The sequence below is a fragment of the Carica papaya genome, chromosome 2 (genome assembly GCF_054855325.1).
Source record: "Carica papaya isolate Zhongbai chromosome 2, ASM5485532v1, whole genome shotgun sequence".
NCBI classification, from domain to species: domain Eukaryota; kingdom Viridiplantae; phylum Streptophyta; class Magnoliopsida; order Brassicales; family Caricaceae; genus Carica; species Carica papaya.
In genome coordinates, this window is record NC_142310.1 from 11,050,598 (window position 1) to 11,066,190 (window position 15,593).

The 15,593-nt window shown below is 35.4% G+C and overlaps 1 protein-coding gene across 2 annotated transcripts in view; it reads right to left on the reverse strand.

Moving 5' to 3' along the window:
• The window catches only part of LOC110815539 (coiled-coil protein), an 80,679-nt gene that overhangs the window by 29,481 nt on the left and 35,605 nt on the right, over window positions 1–15,593 (reverse strand). The window contains exons 7-19 of one of the 2 annotated variants that reach the window (XM_088213300.1): window positions 15,276–15,365; window positions 15,074–15,160; window positions 14,743–14,826; window positions 13,835–13,954; window positions 12,847–12,875; window positions 12,604–12,736; window positions 3,743–4,282; window positions 2,364–2,917; window positions 2,186–2,249; window positions 1,982–2,084; window positions 1,688–1,875; window positions 888–929; window positions 501–626 (exon numbers count right to left, since the gene is read on the reverse strand). In XM_088213300.1, the coding sequence (XP_088069426.1) occupies window positions 909–929; window positions 1,688–1,875; window positions 1,982–2,084; window positions 2,186–2,249; window positions 2,364–2,917; window positions 3,743–4,282; window positions 12,604–12,736; window positions 12,847–12,875; window positions 13,835–13,954; window positions 14,743–14,826; window positions 15,074–15,160; window positions 15,276–15,365 (2,013 nt within the window). In that variant the 3' untranslated portion in view covers window positions 501–626; window positions 888–908. Of the gene's footprint in view, window positions 1–500; window positions 627–887; window positions 930–1,687; window positions 1,876–1,981; window positions 2,085–2,185; window positions 2,250–2,363; window positions 2,918–3,742; window positions 4,283–12,603; window positions 12,737–12,846; window positions 12,876–13,834; window positions 13,955–14,742; window positions 14,827–15,073; window positions 15,161–15,275; window positions 15,366–15,593 lie in introns of those variants that run through there. The other variant, XM_088213299.1, reaches the window with a different exon arrangement.

Sequence of the window (15,593 nt, forward strand, 5' to 3'; positions counted from 1 at the left end):
CATTTAAGGAGTTGGAGTTGGCAATGAAGGTCAGTTTTTGAATTCGTGGCTAAGTTGTAATGGCTAGCAATAAAGGCTGGTCCCTTACGGTTTTGTGTCTTATTTCCGTAATGAAGGCCCATTAGGATTTGAGAGGGAGATTTAGGGTTTTTTTCTAATGCTCTGATACCATGTATATGTCTTATTGAATTTTATGGCCTTATGCATACAAGTTAATAGAAGCAATACAAAGAAATACAATAAATTTCAAAGAAGGGGTGTATTACTAGTTTACCTCTACCCAACATAACCTACACTCTAACTTAATATACACTTCTTAACAATAGTGTCTAATATTTTCACTACTGCTAGTTTTAAGAAGATTAGGAATTATGAGAGGTAACACATTAAATAAATCTAAGTTACTTTAATTTTCCCCTACATGTTAATAAGTTAAATAAAGCACTGGTTAAAAGTTATACATATTCCCAAATCATTCTGTTCATAAATGAGAAACGTACTAGTTGCGCATAAAAATCTTCCACTACAGCGCCATTGATTTGCAGAAGCATCAATTGGAGATGAGCTTTAGATCTATACAATATCCGAGCAACAAGAGATACAGTGTCAGCACCGGCACATCTTTCCTGCCAATAAGTGCAAGTGCTTGTAAGCATATATTTCCATAACAATGTTTTTATCCCCACGATTGGATTCCTTATTACTATTATTCTTTTCAAATAAAAGAAATATAAAATGTATCATTAAATACAAGCACTAAAGAGGTGTAAACCCATGTAAAAAAAAAAAGAAGCTACTGCTCAAAGCAAACAAGACACCGGTATAGGTTTGGTAGAACATAAGAAAAGATAAGATTCAGTAAAACCTGTGAAAGAAAGAAAAAATACCATGCTTCCATGACTTCATATTTAGAATACATGCTTAATGGTCTGCATAAGACAATAAAGATACTCTTTACCAGTGGTAAGACAAATATAAAAGAACATACTAAACAGAAGCATCTGTTCGTTATAACACTATTTTCTTTTTTATGTTTCTAGTAAGTTAATAGATTCAAAAGAAGAAAGAAATTTTTTCCAGACACACTTTAAGACACCCTTGTAAGCTGGCAACAAGAAAACTACACCTGCTCACTTTTCAAGATACATAAGTACACCAATCTTGTTGCTGACAGACCATGTATCTTAAAGGAATAAAAAAATGTCAAAAAATTGCTGTCCCATTTTTCTAAAATAGTTGATTTCAATAGAGCCAACAACCTTTCACAAATCAGCATGTAAGCAGCTCTAAGCCAAGCAACTAGCATCCACCAAAAGGCCATAATATGTTTTCCTCTGCTTATCTCTCTCAAACAGAAACTAATATGTTTTACACTATGTCAAGGTAAAGATAGTCTTCTAGGCTGTCCAAATATGTTATAAAAAGGCCTCTGTCTACATCTTTGAACACTATGTAGTCCAGAATCCCCTTTTGCAAAAGAAAAACATCATTTCCCAGTAAAATTGGGTAAGGCAAGGAACAAAGTAGAGCATAAACTAAGGTTAGGTGAAATGTATCACATACTGAATTAAGCACTACCTGCCTAACATACATTTTGGCAGAAAAAGCTGAATGCAACCATTGTTGCTTTGTTGACAAATATCTTCACCAATATCTTGACACTAAAAGTATATAAAAGAAGAAATACCTTCAGACCAAAAGCTGTGCTTGATTGAATACCAAAACTTGTACTTGGAGGATTCGTGGGTGTCACATCCCCATGCGTGAATGATGCATTTACAGATGGTGGCAAAGTGGCAGAAAATGATGCTGACTGAGGTTTTATCCACTGTTCACAATCTTGAGATATTCTAGATAATGCTGCCTTCAACCTATCTGGGCAACATAAACAGATATCATCAAGAGTATAGTGCAAACCATGTAGATTGGACGAACGGGGAGCAAGCAAGGAGGGGGAGAAGGGAAGAAAAGATTAACTCACAACTGAGAGAATCACCATGCCCTTTTCCACTTGAACTACTATTTTGTTGACCAAATACTTCAAATACATAATAGAAAAAAACCTCAAACAACTGGCATATACCCTGCAAAAGTATACTGAATCAGGAGAAACAGTTTAGAGAATGAAAAAATGAAAGCATTATCTAAGCTTGCATAAAAGACAATTATAGAAGAAAGAACATACCTTAAAGAACTCAACATTTACAATTTCTAATTTCTGCATGAGCCTTGCATACTTATCCATAGACCTAACATGCATACAGTTTAATGCATTAATTGAATAAGAACATAATCAACACTCTAGTGACTTAATGAGCCACTTCATTCGATCCTATTTTCAATGGTAATAAAGCATAAACCACCTTAGAAGACATAGCGATGATCCTGTTTGTGCTGTAGTATCATCACCATTCCAATGCGAAGAATGCCTTTTTGAATTATTGGGTTTTGAAATTCGACTTGGGAGTTGACTGTCCTCATCAATAAAATCTGCAAGAAGATCCTCATTTTCGTCTTCTGAAAAAGAATTAGAGCCATTCACATGCTTGATATCACTTCTACATGGAGAGGCCTTCTCTCCATCAACATTACCATCAACACTCCCATCATAATCACCAGAGTTTGTTCCATTATGTCTGGAGTAACTTTGGCCTTCTCTGGAACCAAGTATTAATTTTGTTGAAAATGGATTTCCACTTTTTACCCAATGGGAAAATCCACTCTTCTTGACACCCGAATCTATTGAGTCCGCTATCTTATTTGGGCAAAGCATTTTATTTCGAGAACTAGTGGCACTACCATCAGACAGAGCAATTAAGGGTGCTCCATCACCAACAAGCCCAGCAAAGTTAATTACTTGTACAGTATTTGGTGGCAATCTGAGCCAAGTCTCCTTCTCCAAAACCATTTTAAGAGCCTGAAAGGGACAAACAAATAATTCTGTCAAGTTACAAGAAAAGGACAGTTGAAAATAGAATCTGAAGTGTGATCAAACATGATGCAGGAAGGAATAATTAAGGCAAACTATACTTCCCTTTGTCAATAGTAAAATGATTGAGAAATTCTGGAACGTGGAAGCTCCCCCTAAAAGGCTTGTGCTTGGACTGCTATTCTCAACAGAATTAAACAAATTATTTATTGCAAGTTCGCAGGCCAAATCATGCTCTCTCTCCAGATAGTTGTGTTATGTGTTTCAGAGGAAGGAATTTCAAGCTCACTTATTCCTTCATTCTGACGTGGCTTAAAAACTTTAATTATTGCATTATTTGATCTCTTTATTTCATGTGGGTTTCTACCCTTTTCTTGTCTGCCTTGTGAGTTGTCTCCTAAAGGAATAGGGTAAAGAAAGAAGCTAGAATCCTCTATAGAGGAGCCCTTACTGCTTTGTGGCCTCTGTGGTTTGAGTGTAACCAAAGAATTTTCAAGGACTTCTATTTCTCTTCTTAGCTTCTTTGGTAGGAGATTAACTTTCTTCACCTCAATACTAAAATAGTAGGTTACTCTAAGATGACCTCTAAAGACAGTGCGCTTGTATGTCAAACAATACTAAATGAATTAGACACCTAATAATATGAGGCAACCGTGAGAGGTTAATAGATGCATACAATTATTTAAGGCATAACAATATTTTTCTTTTCGGGATGAAGGCATAGTAATTTTTGCAAATAAGGGGTGAGTGAATAATTCATATGAAAGATAAATTTAAGAAGATCGGGTAAACAAGGTATGCAATCTAACTTACATATATGTTTTGTCGGTGAAATGCTACAAAATAATTTTCACAAACACCCTTCAACTTCTGCCTAAACTCAGTAGCCTCAACTCCACAAAAAGCTTCCCCAGCTAGGATGAAGACATTCAAGTCTTCATAATTTTTCAAGAATTGATGTATGCTTGTTGATGAGGCAGCAGCAGAAGAAAGCAAAACTGACAAACGGCTAGTTGTAAGTTGCCAAAGATTTTTCCTTCCCCTTTGAAGGGTGTGTGACACGAATGCTGCAGCTTCTTTCCGAAGCTGATACCATGGTGACCCATCATTTGAGACTGCCATGCGAACATTCCTGACCTCATCGACTGCATCTTGACATTCTATGCTCATGGAACCAGTGGATTCCTCTGCAGATGAAGGTGGCATTTCATTTCTACTTTCTGATAGCGAGCAGCAAACTTCCTGGTTGCGGGAAGAACTTGTTGCAACTGAATCAATTTTCTGAACCTCTCCTGAATTTATGGGGATATTGCCTTCTCTGTGCTTCATATTAGATTCCTGGTACTCGGAAACCTGTGAGAAGATTTGAAAGTTACATTAACTAAGATTTAAAGGAAAAAAAAACAAGAACAAGTAGATAATAAAGCAAGAGAGAGAGAACAAACAATGTGTAAACATCAATATAAACGGGATACTCAACAGATTCCCTCTGAAAATTGTGAACCGAATATATGAGAAAGCAATTTTTTAGTATTCAAAACTGGAACTTTGTTAATTAAAATTCTGCATTTATCACTAAAATTGCTAAAAGAGATTTCTTTGTTTAAGGCATTCTTGTAGATTAATTTTATTATCACCTTAACATATCCAACAAAATAACAGAATGATAAAGAAGATAGTTTAAAACACACCTGATTCACCCCAAAAAAGTATCCATATGGACAGGAGTTAGAGCAATGGCCAAAATAGAAGCGCCACAAATATGCCACAGATATGGTCTCTCTACATTTATTTAGAGAAGAAAAAGTGTGTGTATATATAAAAGCAACCAGAGAGTATAATCCATATAGAAATATTAACATCTCTAGTAAAACATCTAGTAGGTAACCAAGATCCTCTCTAGAGTACAGTAGTTGACCCCTTGACAATAGAAACTTAGGGTCTAGAACTATTCTCTAAATCTATCAAAATATGATTCTATCCTATAAAAAGTCTTCCGATTCCTCATCTTCAAAATAACCCAAAAGGTAAGGGAAGGAATAGCTAAGATACAAGATTGCTTCCTATGCTATTCGAAAATGTTCAAATAAGTCCTTGAAGTTTTTTCTGTTCAAATTCACCTGAACATTCAAGGTAATGCGAATAAGCACTTGGCCATCAGGAAGCAATTAACATCATTAGCCCATGTACGCATGGAAGCTGATGTGGCATTACGTCCTTTGTCATGTGGACGCCATGTGAATGTCCACATGACGTCCATGAGGATGTTGACATGGCAAAAAAAAAAACCCACAACTTCCATCACCTTCACAAGCCCATGTACGCATGGAAGCTGATGTGGCATTACGTCCTTTGTCATGTGGATGCCATGTGAATGTCCACATGACGTCCATGAGGATGTTGACATGGCAAAAAAAAACCCACAACTTCCATCACCTTCACAAAACAAATAATAATGAATCTAGCAAAGAAATCATAACTACATAAAGATATAATTGAAATAATACTAAACCATTAACATATTTAAGAATATAAATTTAAAATAAATATTAATACTTTATATAATAATAATTGTTGGCAAATCCCTCAATCTTTAATCATTTTTCTCATCATCTAATAAAGAACTATTTCATTTAATCATTTTAGACTTGTTTTTGCTTTGTAAGAATTAGTGAAAGGAATTCTAAATATTTACATATTTTTATTACATAGAGTTAGGGCATAGATATACATAGAAGAGGAATCTATATATAAAAACATAAATCACTCTATTAATGATAAAAAATCAACTAATAATTATATAAAAGTATTTCGTAATATGTTTTGTAATATTTTAAAACTTCCCCTCAACGTGAAGTATAAATATTGAACATGCTCATCTTGTTACGAACATATTCAATTTGGGTTCCATTCAAAACATTTGTAAATATATCACCTAATTGTTCCTATGTTTTCACATAACCAGTAAAAATCAAGTTCTCTTGAATCTTCTCATGAATGAAGTGACAGTCAACCTCAATGTGTTTGGTTCTTTTATGGTACACCGGATTTGAGGCACCATAAAGGGCAATTTAATTATCACACCAGAATTTTGCAGATAATATGAGATTCAAACCCATTTCCACTAAGATGTGTCGTATCCATAAGATTTCACATGCGGACTAGGGTATATCTCCGTATTCAGATTAACAACGTGCTTCAAATGGAGATATAACACTAGAGCAGACAATCAATCGAGGCACCCAGGTATCAAGAATGTAGAGATTATCTGATATATTTTTTTTACCAATAATCTGCTTCATCGTAAGATCTTTAAGAACACAGTGAGATCAAGAAATATTGTAATAAAATAATTCAAATCTTTAGTTAACTTATTCACAAAAATCATATTGAATGCAAGTTTAGATAGATTCAATACAGATGACAGGATAATAGATAAAATTGGTTTTGTAGTCAAGGAACCTATAATATTATAAGTTGACCCATTGGCAATAGTTACAGGAAAATGTGGTTTGTATGGTCGAAAATTAGAAAAAATATTAAGATTACCTATCATGTGATCTATAGCACCAAAATCAGTCACCCATCTGTTCGAGAAGAAAATAAGATATTTTTTTCTAATTCAGCTAGAGAATAAAATTTATTCAAAGATTCCTGATAGTGAGTGAATTTAACATACTCGTTAGCCGAAATCATAACAGTTCTCTCAGAAGATAAGCTAGTAGTAGCAGCAACAATATTAATGGTCAGTATCTTGCGATTCTGCAATTTCTTACAGTATCGTTTTATATGTCCTTATTCACGCAGTAATAGTAGACAATATCCGTTTCAATCTAGGAATTCCAAGAAATATATCACTCAGAATACCCAAAACACAATAGTAAAAAATATCCGAAAAGCACATCTAATAAGTCAAAAATTATGAAAAAACAAAATATCTCTTCACACACGGAAACAATGAAAATCAACTGCTGCCACTGGGAGTTCACGCACAATCGCCGGAAAATCACACGCCGCCGCTAGAAATCACCAAAATTCCTTCTTTCGGCCAAAAATTACCACAGAACCCCAATGTATACCCTAATCTGGAATGGCGCTCGCAGAAACACTCTAAATCACACCGAAAAGCGGAGAATCGCTTGCTGTCGCGCGACCTCCTCTGCTACAGCTTTTCCTTCTTTGGCCTTCTGGTTTCGTGCACAAAACCGGCCGACCGAGCTCCTTCGTGGCTCCTTTTCTCGAACGGAAAACCAACATGCATGGGAATGCCCTCCTCCGTCAAACCTGACGCACGCAGCCATAATCCGCCGCGCAAACTGTCTCCTCAGCTTCTCCTGCGTACACCAACGTGCTGGCCGCACTCTGAGCTAGTTGGAGATCGGTAGTTGTCTTTTTCCGGCATCGGGAATGGGTTGTTCAACCTTTCTTTTCCTTTGATGTAATTTTGACCCCTAAAACTCCAATCCTAACCTTAACTCTGATACCATGTAAGAATTACGGAAAGAAATTCTGAATATTTACAAAATTTTCCACTTCCAGTTCCAATGTGAGAGCATTGCCTTGTGCAGAAAGAATAATGTGAGCATGGACGATTTGGACTATACAAGAAACCAATCAAGTCTAGGCAGTCACAATTTGGCCTCTTGAAGTCCAGGAGGTCACGACTTGGTCAATCCAAAGAAGCTCCAAGTGGCCAAACCCATCCAAAGGAAGCTTCAAGCGACCAAACCTATCCAAAACAAGATTCAAGGGGCAAAGAGGAAGATCCATGTGGCAATGACTATCTAAAGGAAGATCCAAGCGATAAGGGTTGTCCTATTGTAGATCAAAGCGGTTTGGGCAATAAACAACACCCACAAGAAGGAAAGCAAAGTTAGGACGCCTCTTATGATGGACGTGGAACACATGGAAAAAATATCCTAATGACAAGTAGACCAACACAAGAATATGGCCAAGAAACTTAAGGAAGACTTTCTTATTTATATTAAGGGATGGATCCATGAAAGAATAAGTATTGATCCAAACTTTAAAGGCCTCGAAAGGGGGAGGCCGAGTCCACCAAGCCAAGGGAAGAAGCGGCCTCTAAAGAAGCCAAAAGACCAAGAAACCCGAGAGCAAAGATAGAAAATCTCTCTAACTTGAGAGAGAATTTTCCCGCCCAAGAGAGATTTTTCTCTCAAGCAAGAAAGTTTTCTTTTCTTCTCTATATCTCCTTAAAGCAACAACTAAATTCCACAAAAATCAAGGAAAATCCGCAATCAATCAAGGAAGGATCTTCCAAGCCAATCATATCTTCCAAATAAGGCAACCAACATCCCAAGCATTTAAGCACAAGATTTTCGCGGGTGTTCAAGGGAGATTATGGATAGATTAAGGGAGATCATGGGCATTCCTATTTTCAAGGATGGCTAACCTTGTTTCCATTTCCATTCAAAATCTTCATCAAATTAATTTGGTTTCCTCAGGAAGTCGGCCATATCTCCACTACTGGTTTAAATCTTTCTAATATATAGTTTATTAATTTTTTATTATTGATTTGATTTCCCAGTCAAGTAATTGTAATCAATTAGGAAATCTAGTTTCCAATTGTAACTTAATGGCTTCAACTATAAATAGATCTCTAAAATTTAGTTGTAGGAATTCAAGTTTAAAGTTGTATAAATTTAGAAAAATATATTTACTTTATTTTCACTATCTTTTTGGTGTTACAAATAACTCATATATATACAAGAATTTCTAAGTACAAATAAGAAAATTTTTCTTATAATAGGGATTCTAAATAATACAAGAAATCAATGGTGAGAGCTATATAAAAAAAAATATCACAATTATTTAGGTAACAAAATATTTATGTCCACAAAAGTCAATAAAATATAAAACTTTCTAACTTGTCAACTTGTGACTTTTTTTCAATCTTTTTGTTGAGTGGGGAATTGGTATTTACTTATCAAAATAACTTATACTGTTTTCATCAATCTCTTTTCTTGAATTGATTTTAACTCATTAAAGTTTTTTTATGAAATTTTAATCAATTCATTTATCTCAATTATCTCAGTACCAATCACAGGTTGATTGTTGATTAATTAAAGAAACATTAATCGGAGAATAAGTTTTTGGTACTAATTGTGCATGTGTGGGTTTTGGATTGTATAGTTAATCATAGGTTCTGCATTAAAGAAGTTCAAACTGATATTGATATTTTGCGTTGATGGCTTGTTGTTGTCACTTAATGAGTTTCCCTAATTTGTTACTCCATATTGGTGGTCAAAAACATAATTGACAAAAATATTTGAAATTTTCCCAATTCAAACTTGGCTGGTCTCTTTCTGATTTCAGAAACCACAATTGGGCTTCATCTTCAAAATGGAAGGAAGCTAAGGAGACTTTTTCCTCCTCTGCGGTCATTTGAGGGCAAAAAAATTGTTCACAATGACTGATCCAAAGAACCATCAAAATATGAAAAATCTAATTTAGGGTTCCTTGAAATAAAAGGAGCAAACTTATTGGCCACATGCTCTTTGCTGAGGTGATATTGGAGCCCAAGCTCTACACTGCCTTCTCTGTTTTGCCTCTTATCAGTTCGGCCTACAGATAGTTCCTATAGGGGCCCATTCAAGATCTTAAATTGGATACAAACCTATTCACGATGTTCTTGATATCTCTTAAAAAAAGGCTTGAACATAGATTGCGAATTGTCCATAACTCCAAGCTCTGACTCCATATTGTTACAGTCCAGCTAATAAATCTAGTTATGGGACGATTAATATCAAAATCTACAGAATTTTTTAGTGTTTAGAGTTTTCCTACCTTCACCTACATTAAAGTAAATTAGGACTTGTTACAAAAGAACTTTATGATCTTTTGAAAAAATAAGTGTTGAGTAGCATATTTCATTATTTAATTATTTTATTATTTAAGTAGTTAAGATGATATAATTAGAATTCTATTAAAATAATAATTTCATATAATTGAAATTCTAGTAAAACAATAATTTCCTTATTAGTAAGTTAAGAATTCTATAAATACTTGAGGTATAACAACATAAAGGGTGAGAAATAAAGTTTATATTTTTTCTCTAAAATCAACATGATGTCATAGCCAAATAAAGTTATTTTTGAGTTATAATTTCAAGATTTCCTTCAAATCCTAAAATAACACAATAAATTGGGTTAGTACCCACTTATCAAGATCTACTCCCACCACATACTCAGACGGAACTCGCACTACCACTGGACTGCCATTGCCGCCGCCAGAACCGCCACATGCCGCCAAAAAATTTGCAACCCGACTCGCATCGCGGCGATTCTTCCATCGACAGCCTTAGATTCTTCTTCTCCAGTCGGGTCTATTCCCAAATCGCGTTGCACACAAGAAACAAATCTATCTTCCTGTTGCAGATCTACCTCTTCCCACTACAGGCACGCGCGTAAAGCCGACACAATCCGCTTTCTGGCCTTGCTGCACAATCTGCCTTCTTGCTTCACCGCACGATCCGCTTTCTAGTCTCGCCACACGATCCACTTTCTAGCCTCATCGTGCAATCCACTTTTTGGCCTCGTAGCACGATCTGCTTCCCTTTGAGCAAAGCTGAACGATCTAGTTTGTTTGAGCCGAGGCAAAGCCAATCCGAGCCAAGCCCGAACCGAGTTGCTGCCCTAAACAAAGCCGAGCCATCTGTGCCTGAGCCGAGCTGAGCCTACACAAGCCGTTACCTTGCCAGACAGATCTGTTTCCTCCGCGTGCTAGCTGCCCCGACAAGGCTTTTCTGCTCCTTTTTCGAGCTCCTCTGTGCACAGTCGCCTCTGATTTTGCATCCAGACCTTCTTCGCATGAGAGCCGCTTCGACTAGCCTTTTCTGGTCTTATTTCTATCTCTTCTACACGCATCCGCCTCTAGTTTCGATATCCAATGCAAATCTGCTTTTTTCTCGCGTAAGCCGCTCCAACCAGCCTTTTCTAGTCTTTTTTTGGACCCCTTAGTAAACTGTAGGATGACTTTTCAAAACTTGGCCTGCAAATTGAGCAAGTGTGATACCTCCCATGTAAATATTTCCTTTCACACCGTCTAGATAATGGTGAGAGACATCACTTCGCAGTAAGGATACCTCCAGTGCAAATATTTCCACGCCAACAACTCCTCTTTAACTGACCCCACCATAACCCAATCAATACCTAAAGTTTTGTAAGTCAGCATCCACAAACTGAAAGCCATAGAACACCATAATAATAAATGGTCACAACTCTCTTCTGCCTTTTTACATAGATAACAAGCATTGACTAACACATGCCCCTCCTTAATTTATCAATTGTCAATATGCATTCTATGCTGGCATCCCAAGCAAAGAAGGAAATCCTTGGTGGGAGTTTAACTTTCCAGATCAGTTTGTGAGGAAAAGGATCAGCATTATCATCAACTCTAGTCATCCATTTATACCAAGATTTAACAAAAAATAGACCTTTCTTTGAGAGACTCCACCTCCGGTTGTCCTCCTAGAGAGAAATGTTTGATAGTATGCTGAACATTAGTTCATATTTATCAATTTCCCAATCATTCAGTCTTCTAGGGACCATGGTTTGCCAATTCACAACAGCTCCATTACCTCTTCTAAAGCATTCACCAACCTTTACATTCCTATTCTGAGCAATGGCAAAAATCTGAGGAAATTGTCTACACGGCAGACCCCCCACCATCCATGGGTCCAACCAGAATTGGGAAGGCCTCAAGACGAGTAACAAGGGGCATAGAGTAATTCCTCTAACAATACTATGGATTATATGGAAAGACAGGTAGGATTTTTTAGGGTAGAGAAACTAACTTTGCCGTTATGAAGGATAGGTAACTCCATTTTTTTTTGTTCTATTGTACTTGGTCACAACCTTGATTCTTTTTATAATTTTGAATCTGTTTTAGATATGCTCACAGATCTGTAAATTTCTGTCAACTTGTACAAGGGTTACGCCGCCTTGGCGTCCTTTATATATTACTCACTTTTATCTCCAAAAAAAAAAAAAACCAGCTTGAGGAGTGTTAGTAAATCCTTTCAATTTTCTATCTTAATAGTGGAAATTAATCTTCCTAAAAGTATCAAATGTCGGTTGGGAAATCTCATAGACAGTTTTAATTTGATTTGACTTCTTGCAGTCAGTTTCCTATTATTTCTCTTTGTACTAGTTAAATATACCTATATATATACTCTTTTTCAATAAGAAATTAAGTTAGTCCCTAAATTCCGCAATAACTATAGTAGTATTTCTCTAATTTTTTTCTCTACATCCCCGAGTCTATATGTTGTCCAAGGTCCATCCTCTTCTATATGAAGAAAATCATAGAACCTTGTAGAGATTTCATTTGATGGCCATTATGAATCCTTTTGTACACAGATGGAAACCACAAAAAACCAATGAATGGCCTTCTTTTTTTCCCCAACAAAAAACAAGAGTAGAGAGTGAAAGCTCTAATTTTTGAACGAACGAACTCCATCTAATACCTTATGAAGAATAGGTCGAGGTAAAAATTATCGAAAAATTGTAAACAATAAAAATAGAGCCCAAAATTAGTCAATTTCCCTCTACAGTTATCTAGTCCAAAGTAACAATTACATATGGAATAAAGAAAGTAGGAGAGAATTTGAGAACCAACAAAAACCTTGTTGAAAACAAAGCAAATGAAATTACCTCGTTCTGTAGCTGGAATGTCATGATTTCATGATATGAACAAATCAACTGAAACAAGACAGCTAGTGTTCTTAGTAGACACTGCCTAAACTTAGATTCTGATATCTGAAGGCATAGATCACTGTAGGTAAGTCTGAAATCAAACTAAAATAAATTAGGAAGCATATCAAATGTGGAAAGCTCTTGTGAATAAATGAATAGCTATTAAAATTAGAGAAGACAAAATACGCAAAAGCGACATACCTACTATTTTGCATTTGCGCGTCCCTGTCCTGAAAAAGTCAATAATTATGCTGGTGAAGCAGTCCTTTCATTTTCTAACGGAACAATGAAATAGAAGAAAAGGAGCACCAACAAAAAAAAAATGCATAGCCTTGAATTATAAAACAGAAAGACCAGAAGGGTAGGCAAAAACAGTACAAAGTTTGTACTTTGTCTTCTTTATTCATAGTTAGTTGCCCTTAAAGTATAATGGTCATGTTTACTCCAATCTTATTCTTGTTCCTAGGAAATTGATAAGGGCTTGTTTGGCTAGGCTTCTGTTTCTGTTTCTGCGTCAATCTTATTCTTATTCTTGTTCCCTCTCTGCATCAACCTGGACTTTCTCTATATAGGACCACTCATACTATCTTTTGCCCCATTTGACATAAACAATTGGCTTTGAAGCCAAAAAAAGTTAAAATATCTACCTTTTTTTTTTTACTTACAAGCCACCATGGAAAGTTAATTCTATCAATTATGATTTTGACCAAATACCGCAATTAGAAACATTAAATTTTTTATTTGTATTTTGTAGTCATTTTGCTAATATTTAAATTAACACTTTTTTTAGCACACTCAATATTTATTTGGAGCTTATAAGTTAAATAAAAATAAATTTAACCAAAAACATTTTCACTTACTTTTCAAGTGGTTATAAGTTTTATTAGCTTATAAATCTTACTACTTGTATGTTAAAAATAGAAAATAACAAATAAAGACAAGTCAAACCAAAAAGCTCCAATAGAGTGTGGGTTTTGTAATTAAGGCAAAATATAAGTAGAGTTTTCTGTAATTTCCCCAGCACAAAAGAAAATTAAAAATGGTGCCCTATTATTTATAGAATCGTAGAGGAAAAGACAACCTTATCATAAATCACACCAAAAAAACGTACTAAAGTTTATTTTAGAGTTGCCCCACTACTTCTGCAAACAAATCTGATATGTGTGAATGAATTATTTTGCTGACTCACCTCTTGTAAAATGCCCTTCAAAACAGAATGGGTTTCTGAGATAACTTCTTGCATAAAAAAGCTCTGTATCTTTTCAGCAAGACCAGCAACGTCTCCAATTAATGCATATGCGTCCAGCACCTGAAAAGCATTGTAATATTATCTAAATATAACTGGCTAAAACTGGTAACAGAAACATATAGAAACCCATACACTCAGGCAGAAGCTAAAACAAAAACTCAAGTTTATGCCATGAGACCTTATTTTAGGGTCCTTCAAAATGACTTCACTTAGGAGATGCTTAGAAATCACCTTGGAAATTATTAAACTGATAGGTTGAGCAAAACAATTTTCCAAAAGTTTTCTTTTAATTGTAGAAGAACTGCAGGGAAGAGAGGGTTCAAACTCATATTTTTACTCAGATTCAGTGGTTCACCAACAACTAGATTAAGCCTACAAATACAGTAACTTCAAAATCTTAAAGCTAAAGGAAAAGCAAGCAATCTCATTATATATACTTTAACATGACCCTCCACATGCAAAACAGAATCTGCTAGACTATTGACAAACACAAATACTGCAAGACAAAGGTGGCTTTGCATAGGCTAGATAACATGAAAATGAGTGACAAATCCAACAATGAGCAAAAGAAGTGCAAAGCAAAAACAAATTAGGGCTTTGAACAAAAATATGGAGCTCAAGTCAACAGTACTTTAATTGAAAGAGACTTTAGACGGAAAGATAAACATACCAATTAAGTATATACATGCACTACTCTAGATGAAAGAACTTTTAGATGGAAAGATAAACAGAGCAATTAAGTATATACACGCACTACTCTAGATGAAAGAGCTTCTAAGAATCAGCAAATATCAAGTTTATACATGCATTAGATGAAAGAAAGGCATCAAAAACAAATTGTTATTCACCATTAAATAACTCTCCTCTTTAAACTCTTGGCACACTCCCAACAAAAGCGAGTCCAGCCTATGAAGAGTTCTTCCCAGCCAAACCTTGAGAAGTAAAAGGAGCTCAATCAGATGTTTTAATCCATATGCTAATTCTTTTTATCTTCAAGCCATACAATGAGTTACTGAACAAGAAAATCCTTTTTCCACAAAATGATGTACCCTCATAAACATTAACATCAGAAGACTCACATAAGATTCTTAAAAAACATGTAATTTGAAAGAAGTTATTCTATTTTTATTCCTCTTTCTAATAACAACGAAAAGCTCTCTTTTGAAATAAAAAATTCACCTCAACACCACGGCTCATCTCTTGTATTGCCGAGAGCTCCGAAAAACTATCTAGCAATTGCAAATACTCAGACAGTACTTGAAATGCCTGCAAAGTCTTAAAAATTTAATGGGCATCCTTTGCCATGCTACATCTAAATAATATGATCATAACATTAAACAAGAAAAAGAAATTGAAGATACCACAAAGTGCATTGACTCACCTTGCAATAATTCCCTTCCTCAACAAGTGATTCAAGGGCTAATTGCATGTTCCGAGCATGAAGAAGATCAGTTAGCACTGGAAGCATGTCCTGAAAGGACATGAAGCCAATATCAAAACGATCCCATCCATCTTACAAAACAAAAACCAAATGCCCGCAGAGTAGAAGAACTTCTCGATGAAAAGTAAAAAAAATTCAATGAAAAAATATTTTTCTGTAAATAATGCACCAAAAGTAGAAAGCACCATTGCTTCTGGAGAAAAGCAATGAAAAAAGAGAAAAAGAAATGAAAATCATACAGTCAAAGGCAAAGGCCTT